The sequence below is a fragment of the Mya arenaria genome, chromosome 14 (assembly GCF_026914265.1).
Source record: "Mya arenaria isolate MELC-2E11 chromosome 14, ASM2691426v1".
Lineage (NCBI taxonomy): Eukaryota > Metazoa > Mollusca > Bivalvia > Myida > Myidae > Mya > Mya arenaria.
This window is the reverse complement of record NC_069135.1, coordinates 29,301,345-29,328,620: the sequence shown is the minus strand read 5'-3', so window position 1 is coordinate 29,328,620 and position 27,276 is coordinate 29,301,345. Positions and strand designations below refer to the sequence as shown.

Below are 27,276 nucleotides of genomic sequence, written 5' to 3'. Positions count from 1 at the left end.
CCGAGTTCTCCGGTTTCCCCCACAACACAAGACAACACCCTCGCGTAAAATCGTGCCAACGAGAGTGATTAATATAATGTTGTAATAACTTGTTTCACAATCGTTGTAAAATAATTATGTTTAAACTAAACTATGTCATTTTGGCCCTTGCCTTGTGTCCCTAAACAAGTATTATTTTTAAAATTTCGACTAATGGGCTTTTCGATGTAGTTTTCATTGTATTATGAATAAATTATTGTATTTATGGTGTTGATTTTTTCTCTGATTTTTGTCATAAATCGAGTGTTTGCACAATGCATTCGTTCCTCCTTTATATTTCAATACGGACCTACGACCGTCCTGATGTAGAGGATGTAGACAGCCCTGATCTTGCTTTGTTAGATCATTTCCACTGGCCGGGTCAAATGTCAAATTTTGACCCTGATTCAAAGTGTATTAAGTGACACAATTATTACAACAATTAATTAACAACACATACTGTTTTAATGTTTTTATTTAAAAAAAATGAAGATGTAAAAGAAGCATAAGAAACATGAACGTATTTACGTTGAATCATTTTGAGCACTGTTTCACAAGAGACATTATTCCTCATAAATATATCACAGATCGTTTAACCCGATCGTGGAATAAATATAGCATGTTCATAAACAATATTTAAAACTTAAATGTAAAGGACAATAATTACAACCTAACAATGTATGCCCATCTCTCGTAATGAAACACACATAAACAATAACAACTGAAATGGACGAATGAATTTAAATATGCAAAATGAGACTAGAAATGAAAAAACTAGATCAGTGTTCATAACTTAACCTCAAAAGTCCCCTTGTATACCGCACAAGAGGTGCTTATCACAAAACTATGGCAATGATCTCACCAGTGTTTTAAATTGCTCTAGAACCAAAGTTTTCGATGATGAAATATGTTTTCATTCAAAATTCATCAGAATTGACAAGATCTCGCCTAAAAAAAAGTTTTGGATGAAATACAAACGTTTTGGAAAAGTCTTTGAAATTGAATTTTGATAGGGAATTTGGTATATTCCAACTACATTTTGTAAAGCAACATTAGCGCCGCGGAGGCAACGTCAACGCTTGTCTGTTCTTTTTAGTCAACAAAGGGCATAGCGCGTCATTTCTTTCATCACAAGTTATTGACATTGCAAAAATGTGTAAAATTTTCCAGTGCTGTGTATACACAGTTTCATGTGAAATATAAAATGGTTATTAACCTACAGCCAAGTTAAAGTTTGCCTGATATTTTTCAAACTCTCAAGGGGGGTGATAAATTATTAATGCCCAAATATCTGGCCTTAGTGTATTTTGGCACTAAGTAACATGTTCTCACAGTAACTTGTACATATTTGTTCAAGTTATTAAGTTTGTGCATTACTTTTTTAATCTATCAAGGGGCATAACTTGACAATTAAATCCAGAGTTATGGGCCTTTCTATATAGTAAAAATTGTTTCTGGTAACCAAAACAAAATCATGGGAAATTTTATTTGGTTTTAAAGTTATGGTCAAGTAAAAGTGTTTGAATGACTTTTAAACGATCAGGCCCCAATTTCTCGAAACTTCTTAAGCTTAACAGGCTTAAGTCGCTTATTTTAATTAGCCAAAATACATACTGAAAATGGATTTTGATGAATGAAAAATTTCTTTATTCTGAAAATCATACAGATTATTCCTACATAATTTCTAAAAATTCTTGAAGAAGTAAATATAACACATTTTATAGAACAACAAAAATAGTCAGATTAGCTTAATTCCGTTATAAGGGACTTAAGAAGTTTCAAGAAATTGGGGCCTGGCGTCATTTCTTGACAATAATAAGTCAGTGTTATTGGCCTTGTTTTACATGTGTGTATTGCCTCTGGGAACATGTGTATCAATTATCATTCTAAAATTTTTAATATTTTTGTTTTTTTAAGTTACGACCAAGGTAAATTTTTACTTTAACTATTCAACCTTTCGCTTTTCAAAATTCATTTGCAGTTTTTTTTCTAGTTTCTATTAAGAGATCCCACAATACATTTTCTTCAGTTTCTGGTCAGGTTAGGAAGTGACATGCTGTCCATCAGGTGTACTTATCCACCGTCGTTCGTTTGTCTGTGTATTGTATTCGTAAACTCGCCCAGATACTGCAAGGATATTTGAAAAAATATTTTTTTACGAAACAAAAAAAGAAAACTATAATAACATTAAACCACTGAAATTGCAAAGTATTTTACACTCAGTTTTTATCAAACCTTCAATATCGGGTTATATTTTCGATTTTTCGCTTTTCCAATTTCAAGCTGTTGTTGTTTTTCTTTATGTATTTTGCATTATTTCACATTAAATTATGCCTGTAATGCTGACGTCAATCTTATAAATTATTAATAGTTATCATTTAATAGTTTACTTACCAGGATCTATCGCCCGTCCATCAAACTTTCTGTTCAGTACAATATACTCTGAATCAATGGGTGTATGGGTCGGAGTCACTCTGTTGGTTGGTGTACCAGTCCGTGTGCCCCCCTTAGGCGGGGTCCCGTGAGGTTGTTTGGAGGGTGGGTTGTTTGTTGCTCTGATTGGAGTAGGAGGGGATCGTAGTGAGCCATTTGAATCTTGTTTTTTCAGTTCATCTCGCCGTGGAGGTCGTGGTGCTGGATGTTTCTCCTGTAAAATACAATAGATTAATCATTCTACATGCTATTGGATGGGGAAAGTCTACCTTGCGTGCGTGCGTGCGTGCGTGCGTGTGTGTGTTTACATTTTGACATTTTCTGTTGCTTTGCATTACTTATTTCAATTTCAACAGGTACATGTTTTTGAAATATTCATATATTGAAATGAACTCGACGAACGTCATTTGAGTTTGCACGATCTTATTTGTTCAAGTATGATAATTAATTGTACGCTGTGATTAACTTAAAACATACAACTAAATTGATAAAGTTCCTGATATTTCATAACTGTACACAAGTTTATGATAAAGAGGAAGCTAATTTTGTGACCCACTTACAGGCATGGGAAGAGCAACAACAGCAGGAGGTGGGTGGCTCTTGTCGTAGGGTTTTATCATTGCCTCCGTCGCTGTAATGATAAATAGGCAGATCAGTTTAGATCAATAACATCTAATGAAAATAGTTTCAAACTTCTTCCTTTAATAATTGCTTGTTAAAATGACCTCTGCTAACATTGTTCAATCCGAAGTATTGATTGTATTTCAAAGAGGTTTAAAAAATAATGTGATTTATTTTACATACGTTTAATATTTCCAGTGATTTATATGTGTGCAAATATGTGCTAGTGATATTTTGTTTCTAGGTAAATATTCATTATTTATGAATGTCAATAAATGTTATCAAATATATACAAGTATTTTAGTATTATGTATGCATACAATGTGTTTGTATAATGTGCTATATGTCGCTGACGCTACCCTCATATTATGATGTAATAATTGACTTAATTCGATACGATGATGGTTTGCAGATTAAAATAACGTTATGATATATAACTAATCTATATAGAATTTCTAAGATGAGCCCTTACCACCGTCTTGGACGAATGCTAGATCAGTTTTAAAGTCACACACTCAAAGTTAAGTAATATCAGTTTTTTAATGCAATTATATTTCTTAAACTACCTTGACAAACCAAGGGGTGTTTTCTTTTACCAAATTCATGTTAAACTGTAGAAGAATCAAAGCTTGACAGACACTGAACGTGAAATACACCAGTAGGTAAGTAGTTTTCGGACAGCAGTAGTTCTCGGACAGCAGTAGTTCTCGGACAATCGCGGTTTTCGCCTCATTTAGAACTCGTCTACTGGTACAACGTCACAGGACAACAACCATGAATAGTATTTATATCGCAAAAAGATACTTAAAATACACTTTTGCGTTTATTATTTCCTAGTCTAGTTATGTTTTCCTAGCTAATATATACCACATGATGTGTATTTACTATTTAGTGTATATAGGAAAAAAAGGAAAAAAATAATAATAGTCTGCTTCTGTTCCCTGTGAGTAAGAGTTGTACTACATTTAGTTTACAGATCTGGTTAACATAACATCAGCTAGAGATATTTTTACAAAACTTAGGAAATTACTTTACTTCATAAAACTATAAAAACACATCAATATTATTTAACAAAATGAAAAAAAAAACCGTTTGTCTTTAGTTATCAATGCATATGAAGATAACATCAAGTTAAGTATGGAAATAAAATTTACATAGGAAAAAAATACTGTACGTTTTGGTTTGCCAGTTTTCCTAGGACCATCCGTCCTTTCTTCATCTTCTTCTGCACGGCTCTTCTTTAAGATGTTACCTCTGAAGTCCAAATCGATAAATCATTACCACATCCCAAAATAAACTATAAAAATAAACTCGATGAATTTTCCCGTCCTTTTTATGATTTTACTCACTCTCCATTCACATACTTTTATTTATTTTGTGCTACCAGTAATACAATGAAATTTACAGGGACAAACCCAGTAGTTGATTATTAAAAATAATAAATCCTACTGAGAGTCACAAGGCAAGGACCCAAACGACAATGAAACAGAGACCCAAACGACTATGAAACAGAGACCCAAACGACAATGAAACAGAGACCCAAGCGACAATTAAACAGAGACTCAAACGACTATTAAACAGAGAACCAAACGACAATGAAACAGAGACCCAAACGACAATGAAACAGAGACCCTAGCGACAATGAAACAGAGACCCAAACGACAATGAAACAGAGACCCTAGCGACAATGAAACAGAGACCCAAACGACAATGAAACAGAGACCCAAGCGACAATGAAACAGAGACCCAAACGACAATGAAACAGAGAACCAAGCGACAATGAAACAGAGACCCAAACGACAATGAAACAGAGACCCTAGCGACAATGAAACAGAGACCCAAACGACAATGAAACAGAGACCCAAGCGACAATGAAACAGAGACCCAAACGACAATGAAACAGAGACCCAAACGACAATGAAACAGAGAACCAAACGACAATGAAACAGAGACTATATATACAAATATTCGACGACCGTTCCCGCGACTTAAATTCTAACAATGAAAGTGAGCGCCAAATTAAGGAAATCAAGCGAAGAATTACCGAAAAGGAATTAAAGGTACTAGTCGTACAAGAGTTATCTCCCTTATAATTAAGATCTTTGAAGCAAAAATTGCAAATGACAATGAAACAGAGACCCAAACGAAAATGTAACAGAGCCAAAAACGTTTAAACACACACACACACAGAGAAACAAACACCACATACGACAAAATCATCAAAATACATTTACCGATAACAGATGAAGTTACCGCTTTGAAACGGCCAGTTAAACTTGAGTCCACTTGAACATGTGGGCGCTTTAACTAGTTTGTATGGCTAACATAACACTTGTCCCAACATTTATCAATAAATACAAAATTGAAACTATAAACCTCACCAGAGAAAAAAGCTTGAAAACAAATCCAACGCAATTTCAATGTACTGTGTCGAAGACAAATTTAGACTTCTATGTTTCAAGTCAGGACATAAGGTTCGTCCAAAGACGTGTTACCTAGTTCTTTGTCGTACCTCAATGCCAAACATGAAATGTGTTTATCCACAATCGATGGATTATGTGCCATGCCTACGTCATAATCCCTTCCAACATTTCACATACCAGATAGATACAAATCTACTATTAGTTGCTTTCAGATACCATCAGCTCACCGACCTTGTCATGAAACATTTAAAAAGTAAACAGTTTATTTGGTTCGCCCATTAAACACGTACCACATCTCAACATTAAAACTGTCGTTGTTATCATTCATCATACGTGCTCTTAGTATTGCCAAAATAAATCGAACGCGAATGAACACTTTCAACTCAGTATAACCCTCTTACCTGCCGGTCTTCCGATACTTGTACATTGCGACAGCGATGCCAGCCACGATCAACAAGAAGGCGACACCGCACACGACCGACACGGTGATGATGCCGGCGGTCGTCTCGATCCAAGGCGTATTCTCTTCCTCGGTGTAATATTTCTCCACTCTAGTTATTGAAAAAGCTGTCCACGAGCTGCCTAAATTGGATTAGATCAATTTGTTACTGAATGGTTCCACTGCACACTTTGCGTGCAACTGTACATTAATTTTATATCAAATGCATGTGTAATACATTCTTATCAAAAGAGTTAAGCTAGCGGAACCTAAACATGTCTGTGGAAAGAAACTTGAGATCAATGTCTTATAATCCGTCTGATGCACTGGTTTGCACAAGACAAGACTAGCTTATCTGAGGCTAAAATATTAGTTGGACAAGAGCGCCATTGAGCGAGCCCTAACTGTGTTTTTTATTGCACAACGACGACAAAAAGACAACGACGCAAATACTCTGACAATACCACTTTGCAAAACAGTTGATGTAATAAAATGTTTAACACACAAAGGTGCGTTACATGATTGAAACAACCCCATTTTTCCATTATAGACTTGTACCTGTTATACCACTGGAAGGTGTTCCGACGTCATCAAGGGCTGTAATGGCGTACGCTTCATCAACCGAAAGAAATACTTTGTCGTTTGCCAGTTCTGAAAATGCGTCCGCCGTATCGTCCTTGATAACGTAGACTCGTACAATACAAGCGCTGGAAATGAACGAAATACATGTACAACGAAATTATTTGAAACTAACTGAATAAAACTTGGATTGTTTGGAAATATAAAATCCACATTTTCTATATGAAACAATGTTTTTATATTATCCAAGTTGTCGTAACGATGTAAAATGCATATCATAATGCTCCAACTATGCCAAATGCAAGAGCTCTCCTTTCAGTCGAAGAAGAGACATAAATACATAAACAGCAACTCACTTGGAACCGTTTTCTTCAACACACCACCGTTTGGCCTCTGACGTCGAATATGTGGCCTGATATAGCGTTGTTAGCTGGCTTAGAAACGTAGATTCCATACTAAGGAACGTCGCCTTGCTGATTCCCATGTAATAGTTCAAAACAACGGTATTTGGGTTATACGCGTCCACGCGCACTGTTGCACTGTTAGCTGACGTCATCGGTGGTGTACCGGAGTCTGTAGCGGTGGCGTATATTTGGTAACTTGAGCCCGCAGTTGCAGTTGAAGCCAGAACTATATCTCCTATGGAATAATTATGCAGGTTGTTAAGTTGTTAACATTGCTTTTACATCGTGACACAGTAAATAATGAATGCACTTGAATTGAAATAATTCAGTTCTTTTTGATGGCTCAAGTTTTTGCTCAGGCGCAAGATGTGCATTACATGAACCCGCACAACATTGTCATTGTGTTAACATATAAAACTTAAACAAACCAATGACAATGCTCAAAATTTAATACATTACCTGTCTGGGAATCTAACAAAAACACCTCTGGATGGTCATTTTGAGTCACCGAGAAAGTGAAATCCGCATTAACACCAGTGTCAGCATCAGTCGCCGTTAGCGTGGCCGCCGTCACTTGACATGCATCGTTGTACGCTATCTCACTGTTATAAAACGACTGCGTAAATATAGGTGCGTTATCGTTCACATCGTTCACGGTGATTTGTACTTGAGTTGTAAAGGAAAGAGGAGGCGTACCACCATCTGTTGCAGTCAATACAAAGTCAAAGGAACTCACAGTTTCTCGATCAATGGGGGTTTTCACGGACAAAATGTACGTGATAGAGTCGGCTGCAATATACATGTCAGCAGTAGAGTCAGCAATAGAAAGAGTAATTGCAGAGTTCATGTTTATATCAAGGTCGTCGATTGAAACTGTAAGAATGCTCGTTCCGGCTGCTACATTTTCCGTCACTGTGCCTGTATAAAGCGTTTGACTATACGATGGGGTGTTGTCGTTATAGTCCAAGATAGTTATAGAGACAGTAGCGGTGGCCGTTTTAGGACTCGTCCCTCCGTCAATTGCTCGGACAACAAGCACATAAGTATCTTGTGTTTCTCTGTCCAGCGTAGCTGCTGTGGCAATCGCACCGCTTGAGGAGTCTATAACAAAGTGATTGCTGTCCCCCGCCAGAAAATACGCCACATAAAATGTGACAGCGCCATTTGTATTGATATCAGCATCCGTTGCTGATACACTGTCGACAGAAGAACCGCTCGGAACTTGTTCTGATACACTAAATGAATACGTTGTGGTAGGATCGGGCTGGAAAATAGGGTAGTTGTCATTTACATCACTCACGGTCACAGTTGCGGTGACAATAGCACTACGAGGGACTGCACCTGCGTCGACAATGGTCACTTCAAGATAATATACATCAGTTGTTTCTCTGTCCAATGTATTCACCACTTGTAATAATCCAGACCCAGAATCTATGCTAAAATCTGAGTTTGTATTTCCACTCGTTAAAGAATAAGTCAAATATGCGTTTTCATTTTCGTCCGCGTCGGTTACCGATATTGTAAATGCAGCTGTATTTAATGTCGCATCTTCCGCGATTGTGGTGTCATAGGGTATGTTCTGAACGACCGGGTCATTGTCATTCTCATCATTCAGAACTACCGTGTAGGTTACGCTCCCTGTGTTTTGCTGAGGGTTGCTACCTTGATCAGTTGCGTACACAACCAACGTGTAACTAGAAAAAGAAAATATTGAAAGTTACTCGTATACATTTATATCATACAAATATTTGTACAAATTAGTGTTGCTCATATTTAAAATTTTAAGTCGGGTAGTGGGAAATACTGGAATATACACAGTTGTTAATTATACCGACCTTGCAGCCGTTTCCCTGTCTAGAGTATCAATAGTTGTAATGGATCCGGTAGAGGAATCTATCGAAAACTTGGCTGAAGCGGTTGAAAACGAGTAGACTATGATGTTGTTATTTCCGGTAACGGAGTCGTCGTCCGTAGCAGCGGCAGTGGCGACCGCCGTTCCTACCGCTGAAGATTCTGTGATTGATACAGTCAGCGATGACGAGGGGAATACTGGGGTGTTGTCGTTCATGTCATTGATTGATATCCGCACAAAACATGTTGACGAAAGCGGAGATGTCCCTCCATCTATCGCTTGTACCACTAAGTCATAGGTGCTCAAAGTTTCATAATCTATTGTTCCAGTTGTGGTTATAACTCCTGTCGAACTGGCAACTGTAAACAATGAAGAGCCTGTTCCCATAATAACAGAGAATGTAAAAGTGCCGCTTGCACCGGCGTCAGTGTCTGTTGCCGTTACAGTAAGCACTGACGTTGATGTTGCAACGTTCTCATCTAGTGTTGTCGTATACAAGTCCTGAGTAAACGTCGGTGTCTGATCGTTATCGTCTGTCAACGTCACTGCTAATGTAAGAGTAGACGTCCTCGTATCACTGTTTGACGTCGTCATATCTTCCGCTTCGATCTCGAGCGTATATGATGTTGGTGCTGAATCGTAATCGAGCGAGTTTGCTACGAACACATCCCCGGTGAAGGAGTTGATACTAAACGCTGTTCCAGTGTTCCCAGACCGGATGTAATACCGGAGATCACCGTGTCCACCAGTATCCGTATCAGTGGCGACAGCCTGGTATACGCTGGTTCCGACCGTCTCTGTCTCCAAAACAGAAACCGAAGTCGAAGAGGCTAAAATAAACATTATGACATCCGTTAATTTCTTTAATTACTACTACGGATGTTGAATTATCATAAGTTGATTATTATTTGCATTGCAAATGTAATTACATTGTATTAGGGTAACTCGGATTGGTATAGAAGTGGCCGTCGTAGTGATGTTTCCAAATAAACTAATTTTTATTTTGTAAACAAAGGTTTTACAGAATTAGTACTGGATAAGTGATGTAGTTACAGTACATGCATATACTCGGACAGAATATAATCAGGAAAACCGAGTTCTACATTAAATGTGTTTACCTTCAGCCACAAAGGGAATTATAATAACAAAAGGTACTCACTAAAGGTCGGTGGAACTTCGTTTACAGGCGTTACAACGACACTGCCAGTGACGTCCACGCTGTATGTACCGTCAGACACATCCACTGTCAGGTCATACTGGGTTGCCCCTGACGTCTCGTAGTCTATTACCGCTTTCAACTGAAACATGATAAATACCATAACATAATAGGTACTATACATATAGACCCTGTTAAAATCCTGAGGTAGCAAAATTGAACTGATTTCGTTTGAAATTAAAAACAGAAATAAGTGGTGCTCACCATCAAATCTGTGCCCGTAATCTGGAAATAGGTAGTACTGCCTGAAGAAATTGTGTAAGTCATAGAATCACCGTCTGCGTCCGTACATGTCATGCTGTGAATGACATCACCTACAGTTCCCTCTTCCGCCAATGAATAGCTAAACGTCATATCCGATGTACATGTTGGCGTATTGTCATTGACGTTAGTGACGGTTATCGTTAACGTAGAGGTATCAGTATTTCCACCCGTCTCTTCACTGACTTGTACTGTCAAGGAATATGACGGTGTTGTCTCAGTGTCCAACACGCCAGAGACAGATAATCTCCCAGTAGTTGGATTAATGACAAACACGCCCCCGGTGTTTCCAGCGGTGATAGAGTACGTAAGTTTGCCGTAAGTACTTGTGGTCAGATCAGGGTCGGTCGCCGTCACGGTGAAAACTGATGTGCTGACTGCGGTATTTTCAGCGATGCTGGTTGTGTAAGTCGCCGCACTAAATGATGGCCCACCAGAGTTGACATCAGTGATGGAGATGTCTACATACACTGTATCTGTAAGACTACCGTCGCTGACAGTTATCTCGATAGCATACGAAGTGTAGGTTTGGTAATTGAGAGTAGCTGGAAAAAGTTAAGAATAGCTTGAACATTGAAAAGTATGTGGGATAAGGACGTAAAAATACATTTAACGATATGATAAAAGTATTTAAAAGCGTTACCAATTTCTCTTCGGTTCCTAGCATTTTGCAGTTCATGCCATACATAGAAATATTCAAAATGAAATATATGTGAATATAGTTTTAAGCCATTTGCAAGCTTATACTGCTGTTTTCTAGTGAACTAGGCACTTCGAAGTTTTTAAGCATTGCATGCCTGTGGCTTTTGCTCCGCCTCAGATTATGAAGTGAATTCAAAAAAAGTGTGTTACATATGGCATGTCAAACGACTTTCACTCAGCTAGTTGGCATTGTGTTGTACGTATCATATGAAACTTTTATAGAAGAGTTATCCCGACAAGCATCCTTTTTTGGACAGTTTGCCTTATTTTCGTAGTTAAATTGTAGCTTAAAATGACGCTCGGAAAAAGAGCGCGGTGACAAACGAAACTCTGAGTTTCAGCTGAGTGTCCAAAGATACCATTGAGGTCATGCAAGATGACTTTTGTTGGTGCAAAATGAACTTGCAGTCATGGAATTAATTTCTTGACTAGAACAGTAACATCTTGTGGAAAAGATAAATATGCGATATTTAACTAGTTTGACCAAATACACTTAATTAATCTAATTTTACAAATTTAACGTACATCCCACGACCAGTGCAGGAGTAGCCCCGCTGGTATCTATGGAGAAGTGGCTGGCGGGCGTCTGAGTGGCGATGGTGTACGTCGGTGTGGTACCATCGGCATCAGCGCATCCCAGATCAGGTATCACCGCTGTATTCGTCGCTTGTGATGAAATTAAGTGAGTTTTTTTATCAATCTGCGTAAACAATGCTAACAAGGTAGCGATATACAGTCAAACATGTATTAAGTGGCCACCATTGGAAAAAGATAAAAGTGGCTGCTTACTACAGGTGGTCACTTAGTCCAGGTTGGACTTTTCTGACACTTTGGCTTTGTCCAAACAGAGTTCGATTATGTATCTTAACCATTACCCCACCCCACTATCAGTATCATCAGTGCCATTAAAGAAATTAAATTTTTAAAATAATCATTCATTTTCATTTGCTTAAATTCTGTCTCTATTTTAAAGTGCATTTACATTGTAGTATCTCATATATAAAACCCTTTCGATTATTTGTCTGAATTTTACATGTCATGATAGTGTAGGTAGTAAATGAACTTACTTTTAATACCATCCTAAATCAGTAATCGCAATGAAAGATATGCATCCACGTATTGAGAGATAATTCTGTCATACATGTTTCTTTATATCGATTCAGTAAATGTAAAACAACACTTTGCCCATTAGTTGTAAAACGTTGAACTTTTCGCGAGGTGGTAATCTTACCAGTATCTTCCGCCACCGTTAGAACGTGGGCATAAGAGGAACACGTCGGTACGTTGTCGTTCACGTCTGACACCTGTATCGTAACTGTTCCTGTGCCCTGTGAGGGACATTTGAAATCAGCAGATTGGTAACAATTTACAAAAAGTTAAATGACACTAAACCAAAGAATGAGTTTGTTCATTATATCAGTGATTCAAACAATGCTTAGTATTCGAACGTACATCTATCTTAAGTACAGACAGTGTTTTCAATTACGTTATTTCTTTATTTTGGCACATCAGCAATCAGTCGTTTTTTTTTTTTAATCAGGTGATTTGGTACGCCTAAACAGAGGCTTGGTCAACTGATACTTTACAAAGCATCACATCGGTACGTGAACATATCGAACCACATACATATGGTAGCAGTCATTTCATCAACCTCACAGCACAACCAAATGTATGTATGCCTAACCGTGTTAGGTGTGGGCGAGCCTCCATCGACGGCGATAACGGTGATTACGTAGCTCGTAGCCGTCTCGTAGTCCAACATCTGAGCCAGACTGAGTTCACCAGTCTTCTGGTCAATGCTGAATTTACTTGAACCGCTGTTTGTTACTGTAGTAATGAAATAATAAACATAAAATACACCTAGCTATATATTAGCGCTTGTCTTTTATAAGCAATATATAGGATAAATAACTGTCGTTGAAAAACGATGTTTTTAATAAATAATAAAGCAGGACAGAGCTTTAAGCCTGTTATAAGTCACCAAAAACTTAGTCGTTGTCGTCGTGAATGAAATTAAGAGAACAGAGCAGCAGCTGTTCATACTGCTAGCAGGTAGTTACTGTTCTATTGTAAAACACATTCGGATTAAGTTTAAACGAAAGACTTTCTTCGATTTCAATGCGATGTTTCATTGTAACGCCATTTTATTTACTGACCTGAACTGATCGAGTAGCTGACGACTGCATGAGGTGAAGCATCAGCGTCGGTGGCAGCGTGTGTCGCCAGCGACGTACCAACTGCCGTGTTTTCCGCGAACGTTACGTCCACGTCTGCGCCGAACGTCGGAGTGGCCTCGTTGACGGGACTGACGTCCATTGTGACGGGAATCGTTAACGTTGTTGTGCCGTCTGTTACTTGGACTGACAGAGCAAAATTCTGCGTTCCCGCGTCGTAGTCTAGGGCTGATAAGATATGACGTCACAGTGGATTATTTATACATATTGATTATATCCCACAAAACTACAAAATTGCGAATTAGAAAATATCTACGACCTCTGACAACATGGTTGTAAAAGAAATTATCGATAAATCAAAACAATATAAAACTTCGTTATAATTATGTCTTTAAATTGTATAAACCTTATAACAAATATTTAACCTTTTTAACTTCTACAAAGTATTATATGTTATCAGCTTATACGATAAATAACAAATTATAAAAAAAAAAAACCATGTCTAACCAGATGCCAACGTAATAACACCAGCTGTGCTGATGCTGAACTTCGACCCAGTATTTCCCGACGCAATCGAATACGTCAACGTGTCAACGGCATCGGTGTCAGTGCACGCAAGCGTGACGTACTATAAAATCACAGCAGAATTAAACATGTCTTTATTTAAAATTGAAAGATTTCTGTCCTTTACACATAATACAAATTATTGAAAGAACGGACAATTAATAATATATCACTGTCAGTGCTCCCTTAAACCACGCTGCTTCCCTCGATAATACTCGAGTGTATACTCTTTACAATATATAGGGTGTTTTTACCCCAGAGAAACCCCTACGTAAAACATTGAACGAGTTTATCATGGTCCTATGGCGCAGAAAAGAGTCAGATATGTGTGTACAGTTTAAAGCTCTCGCTAATGCAGGCGTCACACTTTTCTGAAATTGACAAAAGATGGACACACGATAAAGGAAATGTTAAAATTCAGCTCTGATAGTAAAACCATTGGGCCAATCATGAGGGCATCTTAAGCCAAGACCTTACGAATGCTTATTTTCGTGTTGAATTCGTGTGTCTATATTTTCCTTCGTAAGGCCATCGTGAGGACATCTTGTAAAATTGTGTCATCTTCGTCATTATTTCGTGTGGTCATCTGTGTCATCGGGCATTTTTGCCTCACGAATACAAAACGAAGGAAACAAGAAGCGGCCCGATTGTTTTAGAGAGGCAACACGATTGCTTGAGTCCGTCAAACCGAAAGACGGGAAAATGGTACTCATAACTGGTTCAACCCAGGAAAGTTGTATTCAGTGTATCGATGCTGTACATCGAGCACGTTAAATAACGAAGAGGTATATTCACAAAGGGCTTCGGGAATCGCACCCAGATCTCTTGTATCTCTCTCTCTGTTTCTTCTTTTTATGTCTTGATTTGACAGGGAATTGTGGTTACTTCTATCTCGTGTCACTTATGACATTTTAACACAATTTAAGTCCTGCATGATGGGTCAAGCCATAATGCATTCAATAGATGGGGGCAGACATTGATAAACTTAAATAAACATACAAACAGCTTCCTCTATCAGTCTGGAGCAAATTTACTGTGTACCTCCCAATGCTTCGATCACAGTTAATCACAATTCAGTTCCTGCAGAATGACATACTGTGGTGATGAGACAACCAGAAAAAAAGGCAGCAGCATTGCTTTTTGATGCACCTCAGATAACATGACGACCAATTCTTCCAGGTTTGTACCTCCTCTTACAGGTATTTTTTCACTTTGTCATTTCTTGCTTTTCTAGAACTCGACAAGGGACTTGTATTGCTTTTTATTTCCCAGGACAGTGGCAAACAGGGGCGAAGGGGTAAACCAATATCTGAGCGGGTCAGGAAATGGCTGTCTGACAAAGGAGATGACGCTATGGCTACTATAGCACTCTACAAAATGAGCTGATGACAGAAGATGAGAATGTCATCTACACAATACTTCCAAGAGGCCTCTACGATAGCGTAATGTGAACACATGGTACAAAAAGATTATCCCTCATGGCGCCAAGCTGTCCATCAGTATACGACACCAAGTTCAGGGCTATCTTCGCGCGAAATTTAAAATTCCATATTCGTATAGCCATCTGGTGTCCATTTCGGGACAGTGTGACGCCTGCATGACGACCATTTACTTTAACTTAGAGTAATGCATTCAAGAAGAGCTACTGTCGCACAAAATATTGTACAACTCGCAGTGAAGTATTACGGTAGGTTATTACGAGTTTAACATTTGTAATAGAGATAACGGTACAGACAGTGTGAATATAACAAAATAATATTACTCTAAAATAAACAAAAGAATGAAATATGGAAATAACTAACATTATATATTGATATCACGCCAGGTTCGTCGATTGAAACATAATATGAGTTTGCAGAACACGTTGGAGCTTCGTCACTGATGTCATTGATGTTGACGGTGATGGTGGCACTTCCGGTCTGAGCGGGGGAGCCTCCATCCGTCGCCTTTACTGTGAGCAGGTACTGGGTTGTCGTCTCGAAGTCCAGACTTCCGGTCACGCTGATGGCGCCGGTCGTAGGGTCTATGTTGAATTTGCCGGCGGAGTTACCAACTAAAAAAAGGAAAATAATACAGATATCATTTACAATTAAACATCTTACGTTTAAGATTTAAATGAGATATGAAGTGAGTGATCTTTCTTTTAATAGATGGACAATAGTGTGACCTTAGACTTCAGCCGAGCTGGTTATAATGTGTGCTCTTGCACTTCGTCTTAATATGGAGAACATTTTTTATTTTAAAATCCTGCAAGCGCTCTAGAGTTATGTAGCGGATCTCTCTGTGTGATCTTGACGTTTAACCGAGCTGGTTGTAACATGCGCTCTGAACCCCGTCTCAACATGGTAAACATTTGTCGGGAGTAATTTCAAAATCCGTTAAGAGAAATGAAGCGGACGTCAAAACGTAATATGGCCTGTAAGTAAAAAGTAATGTGACCTTTACTTTTAACCGAGCTGGGTTTAGCATACGCTCATCACATTGTTGAAATTGGTGAACATTTGTGGTGAATATATCCAAATCCATAAAGCAGTTCAAGAGAAATGGAGCGGACACGAAATTGTATTCATAAAATATTTGACCTCTTGGTGTGGAACTGGCCTTCAACCGAGCTGTTGTAACATGCGCTCCGCACATAGTCTTAATATAATGAACATTTGTGGTGAGTAAAAATACTTCAAGCGGTTCAATTGATATTAATCCGACACGATTTGTTTCGTACAGAAAGCCGGATGGACAGACGTAAGGACGGATGGACACCTAATGCAAAACAATATCCGCATTGGGAATACATAATTTACTAATTAAATGCAGCTTAAATTCAAAGAATACTAACCATAAATCGAAACCTATCATGCTATGAAAATCATAAACTTACGACTAATAGTGTATGTCAAATCCCCATCTATTCCTCCGTCAGCATCCGTAGCTACGACGGTCGTCACACCACCTCCTACGACCGTGGTTTCGTCAATCTGAAGTGACGAATTATATCAATTTCCATTTAGTACTATAAAAATAATGTGTCGACAGAATTGTTTTTATAAACAGAAGTTCACAAACTTACGCTAACGGTGCTTCCTGTAACAGAAGGTGCAGCCTCGTTCACGTGATTGACGTCAACAGTGACCGGGATCGTTAACGTGTTGGTTCCGTCTGTTACATGGACGCTTAACGCGAAGTTCTGAGACCCCGCGTCATAGTCAAGGGCTAAACGAAAGGAAACAAATACTCACAAGCATGTCTAAATATCTCATATAGATATCATCGTAAAATGTTGATTATTTAACCGCAATATAATGAAAAAATAAGGTGAATATTTACCGGAAGCTAGTGTGATTACACCAGACGCTGAAATACTGAACGTCGTTCCAGTGTTTCCTGACGCTATGGAATACGTCAACGTGTCAACGGCATCGGTGTCAGTGCACGCAAGCGTGACGTACTAAAAAAGCACAGCAGAATTAAACATGTCATTATTAAAAATTGAAAGATTTCTGTCCTTTACACATAATACAAATTATTGAAAGAACGGACAATTAAATAATATATCACTGTCAGTGCTCCCTTAAACCACGCTGCTTCCCTAGATAATACTCGAGTGTATACTCTTTACAATATATAGGGTGTTTTTACCCCAGAGAAACCCCTACGTAAAACATTGAACGAGTTTATCATGGTTCTATGGCGCAGAAAAGAGTCAAATATGTGTGTACAGTTTAAAGCTCTCGCTAATGCAGGCGTCACACTTTTCTGAAATTGACAAAAGATGGACACACGATAAAGGAAATGTTAAAATTCAGCTCTGATAGTAAAACCATTGGGCCAATCATGAGGGCATCTTAAGCCAAGACCTTACGAATGCTTATTTTCGTGTTGAATTCGTGTGTCTATATTTTCCTTCGTAAGGCCATCGTGAGGGCATCTTGTAAAACTGTGTCATCTTCGTCATTGTTTCGTGTGGTCATCTGTGTCATCGGGCATTTTTGCCTCACGAATACAAAACGAAGGAAACAAGAAGCGGCCCGATTGTTTAAGAGAGGCAACACGACTGCTTGAAGTCCTCGCAGTTCCGCCGTATAGCCATCATGAAGCCATCGTAATATAATACGATGACATCGAAATGGGACCAGTGTTGGCGCAAACAGCCGATTTTGATTAACTTTAACAAGTGGACGTATAAAAGGCCAGACTCAGATTATCTTTCTAAGTCCGTCAAACCGAAAGACGGGAAAATGGTACTCATAACTGGTCCAACCCAGGAAAGTTGTATTCAGTGTATCGATGCTGTACATCGAGCACGTTAAAAAACGAAGAGGTATACTCACAAAGGGCTAAGGGAATCGCGCCCAGATCTCTTGTATCTCTCTCTCTCTCTCTGTTTCTTCTTTTTATGTCTTGATTTGACTGGGAATTGTGGTTACTTCTATCTCGTGTCACTTATGACATTTTAACACAATTTAAGTCCTGCATGATGGGTCAAGCCATAATGCATTCAATAGATGGGGGCAGACATTGATAAACTTAAATACACATACAACTTTACTGTGTACCTCCCAATGCTTCGATCACAGTTGATCACAATTCAGTTCCTGCAGAATGACATACTGTGGTGATGAGACAACCAGAAAAAAGGCAGCAGCATTGCTTTTTGATGCACCTCAGATAACATGACGACCAACTCTTCCAGGCTTGGTACCTCCTCTTACAGGTATTTTTTCACTTTGTCATTTCTTGCTTTTTGCTTTTCTAGAACTCGACAAGGGACTTGTATTGCTTTTTACTTCCCAGGACAGTGGCAAACAGAGGCGACGGGGTAAAACAATGTCTGAGCGGGTCAGGAAATGGCTGTCTGACAAAGGAGATGACGCTATGGCTACTAAAGCACTCTACAAAATGAGCTGATGACAGAAGATGAGAATGTCATCTACACAATACTTCCAAGAGGCCTCTACGATGGCGTAATGTGAACACATGGTACAAAAAGATTATCCCTCATGGCGCCAAGCTGTCCATCAGTATACGACACCAAGTTCAGGGCTATCTTCGCGCGAAATTTAAAATTCCATATTCGTATAGCCATCTGGTGTCCATTTCGGGACAATGTGACGCCTGCATGACGACCATTTACTTTAACTTAGAGTAATGCATTCAAGAAGAGCTACTGTCGCACAAAATATTGTGCAACTCGCAGTGAAGTATTACGGTAGGTTATTACGAGTTTAACATTTGTAATAGAGATAACGGTACAGACAGTGTGAATATAACAAAATAATATTACTAGTACTCTAAAATAAACAAAAGAATGAAATATGGAAATAACTAACATTATATATTGATATCGCGCCAGGTTCGTCGATTGAAACATAATATGAGTTTGCAGAACACGTTGGAGCTTGGTCACTGATGTCATTGATGTTGACGGTGATGGTGGCACTTCCGGTCTGAGCGGGGGAGCCTCCATCCGTCGCCTTTACTGTGAGCAGGTACTGGGTCGTCGTCTCGAAGTCCAGACTTCCGGCCACGCTGATGGCGCCGGTCGTAGGGTCTATGTTGAATTTGCCGGCGGAGTTACCAACTAAAAAAAGGAAAATAATACAGATATCATTTACAATTAAACATCTTACGTTTAAGATTTAAATGAGATATGAAGTGAGTGATCTTTCTTTTAATAGATGGACAATAGTGTGACCTTAGACTTCAGCCGAGCTGGTTATAATGTGTGCTCTTGCACTTCGTCTTAATATGGAGAACATTTTTTATTTCAGAATCCTGCAAGCTGCTCTAGATTTATGTAGCGGATCTCTCTGTGTGATCTTGACGTTTAACCGAGCTGGTTGTAACATGCGCTCTGAACCCCGTCTCAACATGGTAAACATTTGTCGGGAGTAATTTCAAAATCCGTTAAGAGAAATGAAGCGGACGTCAAAAAGTAATATGGCCTGTAAGTAAAAAGTAATGTGACCTTTACTTTTAACCGAGCTGGGTTTAGCATACGCTCATTTATTGTTTAAATTGGAGAACATTTGTGGTGAATATATCCAAATCCTTAAAGCAGTTCAAGAGACATGGAGCGGACACGAACTTGTATTCATAAAATATTTGACCTCTTGGTGTGGAACTGGCCTTCAACCGAGCTGGTTGTAACATGCGCTCCGCACATAGTCTTAATATAATGAACATTTGTGGTGAGTAAAAATACTTCAAGCGGTTCAATTGATATTAATCCGACACGATTTGTTTCGTACAGAAAGCCGGATGGACAGACGTAAGGACGGATGGACACCTAATGCAAAACAATATCCGCATTGGGAATACATAATTTACTAATTAAATACAGCTTAAATTCGAAGAATACTAACCATAAATCAAAACCTATCATGCTATGAAAATCATAAACTTACGACTGATAGTGTATGTCAAATCCCCGTCTATTCCTCCGTCAGCATCCGTAGCTACAACGGTCGTCACGGCACCTCCAACGGCCGTGGATTCGTCAATCTGTAATGATCGAATCATATCAATTTTCACTCAGCACTTTTATGATAATATGTTGATAAACTTGTTTCTAAATCAAGAAGCTTACACACTTACGCTGACGGTGCTTCCTGTAACGGAAGGAGCAGCCTCGTTCACGTGATTGACGTCAACAGTGACCGGAATCGTTAACGTGTTGGTCCCGTCTGTTACTTGGACGCTTAACGCGTAGTTCTGAGTACCAAGGTCATAGTCAAGGGCTAAACGAAAGGAAACATTAATTTACAAGACTTTATTTTTTTCAAGGAAAACAAAGATATCATTACAAATTGTTTATGATAGAGCCGCAATGTAATGGAAGAATAATAATTTGGAACGTTACCTGAAGCTAATGTGATTATGCCAGACGCAGAAATGCTGAACGTTGTTCCAGTATTCCCTGACGCTATGGAATATGTCAACGTGTCAACGGCATCGGTGTCTATGCACGCAAGAGACACGTACTGAAAAAGAATCATTATTTATTTGACGCAGATAAGTATGGACCAGAAAATCATGGCACGAATACCGAATGCGAGCAGCTTATAGACAAGAGCTGTCACAGAGACAGCGCGCTCGAATATTCAGCCGTTTTCAGTGTGAGGATTGAAATGTTTTGGCGAAACATGCATGGATCACTGTTAAATTAAATTAGAATGATGCCTGCGAAGATTTGTGTAAAATTAAAAAACATTCAGCCTTTAATGAAATACAGAATTGATGGAAATAGCATGCAATACATTAAACGATTATAGGTTGTAAACAATAATATTCTAAGTCCAATAATAAAGGGCCATTATTTGCAAAATACAGTTATCTAACTTGATTATTCAAGTAGGTTGTGTGGCTGAGTACCATTGTATAAAGTCTCAATGCAATACATCAAGTAGTTGCTGAGATATTAACATCTGTGTACTAACATGCAAAACCTTAACCAGAATTTCTAAGTCGCATAAGAAAGGGACAAAAATTATATTATATACAAGATAGATTTATCTCACTTGATTAATAGAGAAGGTTGAATGGTTGGGAGCCTGTGTATAAAGATACAATGCAATACATGAAGTATTCGCTGAGATATTGACTTAAAAGTGGTTACATGCAAAATCTTAACCAAAATTTTTAAGTCGAATAATAAAGGGCAATTATTTTCATTAAATGAAAACTAGAGTTATCTAACTTGGTAAATTAAGTAGGTTGGATGGTTGGGTACCATTGTATAAAGTCTCAATGCAATACATCAAGTAATTGCTGAGATATTAACCTATGCCAGCTTACATGCAAAACCGTAACCAGAATTTCTAAGTCAAATAATAAAGCCCCTTTTTTGCATTATATTCAAATAATTGTTATCTAACTTCATTGATTTAGTAGGTTAGATAGTTGGGAATACATATCCAAAGTTTCAATGCAATACGTGATGTTTTTACTGAGATAATGACTTAAAGGTGCTTACATGCAAAACCTTAACCAAGGTGTGACGCCGAAGCCGACGCCGACGCCGACGCTAGGGTGAGTAGCATAGCTCTCCTTGTTCTTCGAATAGTCGAGCTAAAAATGACAAATCTAGACTTGATTGATGTTCAATAGACTCACATTAACAGACGAAACGGTTCCAGGTTCGTCGATAGAAATTTGGTAGGAGTTTGTAGAACACGTGGGGGCCTGGTCACTGATATCATTGATGTTGACGGTGACGGTAGCACTTCCGGTCTGAGTGGGCGAGCCTCCGTCAGTTGCCTGCACTGTGAGCAGGTACTGGGTGGTCGTCTCGTAGTCCAGGCTTCCAGTCACGCTTATAGCGCCTGACGTAGGGTCTATGTCGAACTTACTGGCCGAGTTGCCAACTAAATGAATAGACAAAAACGAAAATTAATTAAAAATTATGATCTAACATTTCAAGGTTCAGCTTCAAATAAGATTTCGTGTTCTATGTCTTTGGCGTTTACCCTGTGCCAGTGAACGGGCTTAATGTTTCCTCAAGTTAATGCATACGTTGATAAGATTTACAATTTACCTTTTCATTTTATTCGGTATTGTTGGGATAAGAGTGAGGTTGTGCACACAAACTGGTTTAAACCGTAGTAAATTTACATTTTACTGACGGTTCCAAGGCGGTACCTAACAATCCTTGATAAACATAGTACCTAGTTTTTTTATATATAGTATATATGCAATGTGCTGCTTGTGGAGTTAAGAGCTGTTCTTCCATGTTTCTTGCTTGTGATTTTATGTTCTTTGTGTTTGGCGTTTACCTAGTGCCATTCAACCGGGTTTATGTTTAAACTTTTTGTTACTGAGCTTGTTTCTGTAGCTTTTCGAATAAATATTAAAGTGAAGGATCTTTCTTTGAATAATCGATAATTTACGATGCAAGAAACCGTATCTGAAAAAATAGAGAAATTACAAAATAAAAGCTGACTTCCATTCGGATAATTCTTTAAAAAAGCATCACACTACGACAAATGATATACTTACGACTGATAGAATATGTCAAATCCCCGTCTATTCCTCCGTCAGCATCCGTAGCTACAACGGTCGTCACAGCACCTCCAACGGCCGTGGATTCGTCAATCTGAAGTGATCGAATCATATCTTATTTACACTCAACATCTCCATAAAAATGTGTCGGAAAATTTGTTTTAAATACAAGAAGCTTACAAACTTACGCTGATGGAGCTTCCTGTGACGGAAGGCGCAGCCTCGTTCACGTGATTGACGTCAACAGTGACCGGGATCGTTAACGTGTTGGTTCCGTCTGTTACTTGGACGCTTAACGCGAAGTTCTGAGTCCCCGCGTCATAGTCAAGTGCTAAACGAGAGGAACATAAATTTACAAGACTTTATTTTTTTCAAGAAAAACAAAGTTATCAACACAAAATGAATATGATAGAGCCGCAATGTACTAGTAATAAAATAATAATTTGAATCGTTACCGGAAGCTAGTGTGATTACGCCTGACGCAGAAATACTGAACGCCGTTCCAATATTTCCTGACGCAATGGAATACGTCAACGTGTCAACGGCATCGGCGTCGGTGCACGCCAGAGACACGTACTGAAAAAAGAATCGTTCCTTATTTGATGCAGATTGGAATAGATCAGAAAAACATGGCAAGAATATCGAATGTGAGCATCTTATAGACATTAAAACAACAAGTCTTCATTGATGTTCAATAAACTCACATTAACAGACGAAACGGTTCCAGGTTCGTCGATAGAAATTTGGTAGGAGTTTGTAGAACACGTGGGTGCCTGGTCACTGATATCATTGATGTTAACGGTGACGGTGGCGCTTCCGGTCTGAGCGGGGGAGCCGCCGTCCGTTGCTTGCACTGTCAGCAGGTACTGGGTGGTTGTCTCGTAGTCCAGACTTCCGGTCACGCTGATGTCGCCGGTCGTCGGGTCAATGTCGAATTTGCCGGCCGAGTTACCAACTGAACAATAAAGATAAAATAAACCCTCACTTTGCGAACTTGATGCGATTAAGCGGGTATTAAATATGGTACATGATTTAATATCTTCAGGTTCCCTTTATATATCAAAATAAACCGGATCGTTTTGGAAGAATAGACAGTAGTTTTCAATGCATAAAACCGCATCTTAAATTAAAAAGAAATTTACATATGAAATAAAGTTAAATTCCAACCAATCATAAAGACAAAAGCAAAACTTGGCATACTACGCCAAACGATATACGTACGACTAATAGAATATGTCAAATCCCCGTCTATTCCTCCGTCAGCATCCGTAGCTACAACGGTCGTCACAGCACCTCCAACGGCCGTGGATTCGTCAATCTGAAATGATCGAATCATATCAATTTTCACTCAGCACTTTTATGATAATATGTTTGCAAATTTGTTTCTAAATACAAGAAGCTTACAAACTTACGCTGACGGTGCTTCCTGTGACGGAAGGCGCAGCCTCGTTCACGTGATTGACGTCAACAGTGACCGGGATCGTTAACGTGTTGGTTCCGTCTGTTACTTGGACGCTTAACGCGAAGTTCTGAGTACCAAGGTCGTAGTCAAGGGCTAAACGAGAGCAAGCATAAATTTGCAAGACTTCCTTTTTATTAGAATAACAAAGATATCAACACAAAATGTTAATGATAGAGCCGCAATGTAATTAAATAATAATTCAAAACGTTACCTGAAGCTAGTGTGATTACACCAGACGCAGAAATACTGAACGCCGTTCCAATATTTCCTGACGCAATGGAATACGTCAATGTGTCAACGGCATCGGTGTCAGTACACGCCAGAGATACGTACTGGAAAAATAATCATTCCTTATTTGATGCAGATAAGAATGGATCAGTAAATCATGGCATGCATATCAAATGACAGCAGCTTATAGACATTAAAACAACTAGACTTGATTAATGTTCAATAAACTCACATTAACAGACGAAACGGTTCCAGGTTCGTCGATAGAAATCTGGTAGGAGTTTGTAGAACACGTGGGTGCCTGGTCACTGATATCATTGATGTTAACGGTGACGGTGGCGCTTCCGGTCTGAGCGGGGGAGCCGCCGTCCGTTGCCTGCACTGTGAGCAGGTACTGGGTGGTCGTCTCGTAGTCCAGACTTCCGGTCACGCTGATGGCGCCGGTCGTAGGGTCAATGTCGAACTTGCCGGCAGAGTTGCCCACTAAATAAGAATACAGATCACAATAGTCGGTAACGATTGAACCACAATAAGCATGTCGAAAAACAATATCTCTAATTAAGCTTCGTATATTCCATCAATTTAGTAAAAACCTACAACCAACTCTCGTACAATTGCTTTCAGCTGAACAAGGGTATTATTATTATCGCTCACAAAAAATAATGCAACTCAAACCTGTATGCTCATTATCGTTATTTGTGATCTTTGAAGTTTCTACCAACATTATATTCATTACTGCACACCGCCTGATTTTGCGGACGGCGACATTTAGGCCTAAATAATAACTCGTGTTATGTATTGAAAACAAACCAGCCTAAAGACAAGCGAGTATACTAGGACTTCAAAATGGATTCACAGCTAACCAAAATTTGAGAACTGCTATTGAACTAAAGTCTGCTGACTCATGTACAAATAATCTCACTCATAGACTTACAAATAATAGAATAAGTCAGATCTCCATCATTTCCCGCGTCAGCATCCGTTGCCGCGACAGTCGTTACAGCACCGCCAACAACCGTTGATTCGTCGATCTGAAATTATCACGTCAGGTCAATTTCTATTTCGTTTCAACTATTTCACAAAATTGAGCGTTAATTATTTGTTAGTTATTAAAACAAACTTACGCTGACGGTGTTTCCTGTGACGGAAGGCGCAGCCTCGTTCACGTGGTTGACGTCAACAGTGACCGGGATCGTTAACGTGTTGGTCCCGTCTGTTACTTGGACGCTTAAGGCGAAATTCTGAGTCCCCGCGTCATAGTCAAGTGCTAAATGAAACGGAACGAAATCATGGAACTGGTTCTGTTTTAAAGAACAAAAACATCTGCTTTCAAATGCATAAAGAAGCTTTGTGTTTAAGACGAACATTATTACATTGTAAAAAGAAACCTAACGATGGTGGACAATTTATGCAAACTTATCAAACTTTTATATAATTTGCTGCTTGAAAGAAATGTAACTGGTTAAATCGCAATATATTCTAACGGAATCATAACGTTCAACGTTACCGGAAGCTAATGTTATTTCGCCAGACGCTGAAATACTGAACGTCGTTCCAGTGTTTCCTGACGCTATGGAATACGTCAACGTGTCAACGGCATCGGTGTCAGTACACGCAAGAGATACGTACTGAAAAAGATCCATTCTTTGTTTGATTAAGTTAAAAATCGATCAGGAAAAAACATGACATGAATATCGATTGTGAGCAGCTTATAGAAAATGAAACAACTCGACTTGATTGATGTTCAATAAACTCACATTTACAGACGAAACGGTTCCAGGTTCGTCGATGGAAATTTGGTAGGAGTTTGTAGAACACGTGGGTGCCTGGTCACTGATGTCATTGATGTTTACGGTGATGGTGGCACTTCCGGTCTGAGCGGGGGAGCCTCCATCCGTCGCCTTTACTGTGAGCAGGTACTGGGTTGTCGTCTCGAAGTCCAGACTTCCGGTCACGCTGATGGCGCCTGTCGTAGGGTCTATGTTGAATTTGCCGGCGGAGTTACCAACTAAAAAAGGAAAATAATACAGATATCATTTACAATTAAACATCTTACGTTTAAGATTTAAATGAGATATGAAGTGAGTGATCTTCCTTTTAATAGATGGACAATAGTGTGACCTTAGACTTTAGCCGAGCTGGTTATAATGTGCGCTCTTGAACTTCGTCTTAATATGGAGAACATTTTTTATTTCAGACTCCTGCAAGCGGCTCTTATGTTATGTAGCGGATCTCTCTGGGTGATCTTGACGTTTAACCGAGCTGGTTGTAACATGCGCTCTGAACCCCGTCTCAACATGGTAAACATTTGTCATGAGTAATTTCAAAATCCGTTAAGAGAAATGAAGCGGACGTCAAAAAGTAATATGGCCTGTAAGTAAAAAGTAATGTGACCTTTACTTTTAACCGAGCTGGGTTTAGCATACGCTCATCACATTGTTTAATTTGGTGAACATTTGTGGTGAATATATCCAAATCCTTAAAGCAGTTCAAGAGACATGGAGTGGACACGAAATTGTATTCATAAAATATTTGACCTCTTGGTGTGGAACTGGCCTTCAACCGAGCTGGTTGTAACATGCGCTCCAAACATAGTCTTAATATAATGAACATTTGTGGTGAGTAAAAATACTTCAAGCGGTTCTATTGACAGCTTAAATTCGAAGAATACTAACCATAAATCGAAACCTATCATGCTATGAAAATTATAAACTTACGACTGATAGTGTATGTCAAATCCCCATCTATTCCTCCGTCAGCATCCGTAGCTACGACGGTCGTCACAGCACTTCCTACGACCGTGGTTTCGTCAATCTGAAGTGATCGAATTATATCAATTTCCATTTAGTACTATAAAAATAATGTGTCGACAGAATTGTTTCTAAAAAAAGAAGTTCACAAAC

At 38.9% G+C, this 27,276-nt stretch overlaps 1 protein-coding gene across 1 annotated transcript; it reads right to left on the bottom strand.

Moving 5' to 3' along the window:
* Window positions 1-485: 485 nt before the first annotated feature.
* Window positions 486-23,857, bottom strand: LOC128215985 (protein dachsous-like). Its single transcript, XM_052922581.1, has 30 exons — window positions 23,851-23,857; window positions 23,388-23,638; window positions 23,139-23,259; window positions 22,872-23,014; window positions 22,681-22,777; window positions 21,799-22,049; window positions 20,546-20,666; window positions 20,281-20,423; window positions 20,091-20,187; window positions 19,014-19,264; window positions 17,011-17,131; window positions 16,754-16,896; window positions 16,565-16,661; window positions 15,489-15,739; window positions 13,630-13,750; window positions 13,105-13,350; window positions 12,633-12,775; window positions 12,180-12,276; window positions 11,474-11,614; window positions 10,190-10,791; window positions 9,929-10,067; window positions 8,753-9,599; window positions 7,377-8,611; window positions 6,870-7,152; window positions 6,493-6,641; window positions 5,897-6,077; window positions 4,247-4,326; window positions 3,012-3,082; window positions 2,413-2,665; window positions 486-2,145 (listed from the first exon to the last, which is right to left on the bottom strand). Exons 1-30 carry the CDS (start codon window positions 23,855-23,857, stop codon window positions 2,060-2,062), a joined length of 6,768 nt encoding a protein of 2,255 aa, XP_052778541.1. The 3' UTR covers window positions 486-2,059.
* Window positions 23,858-27,276: the final 3,419 nt, after the last annotated feature.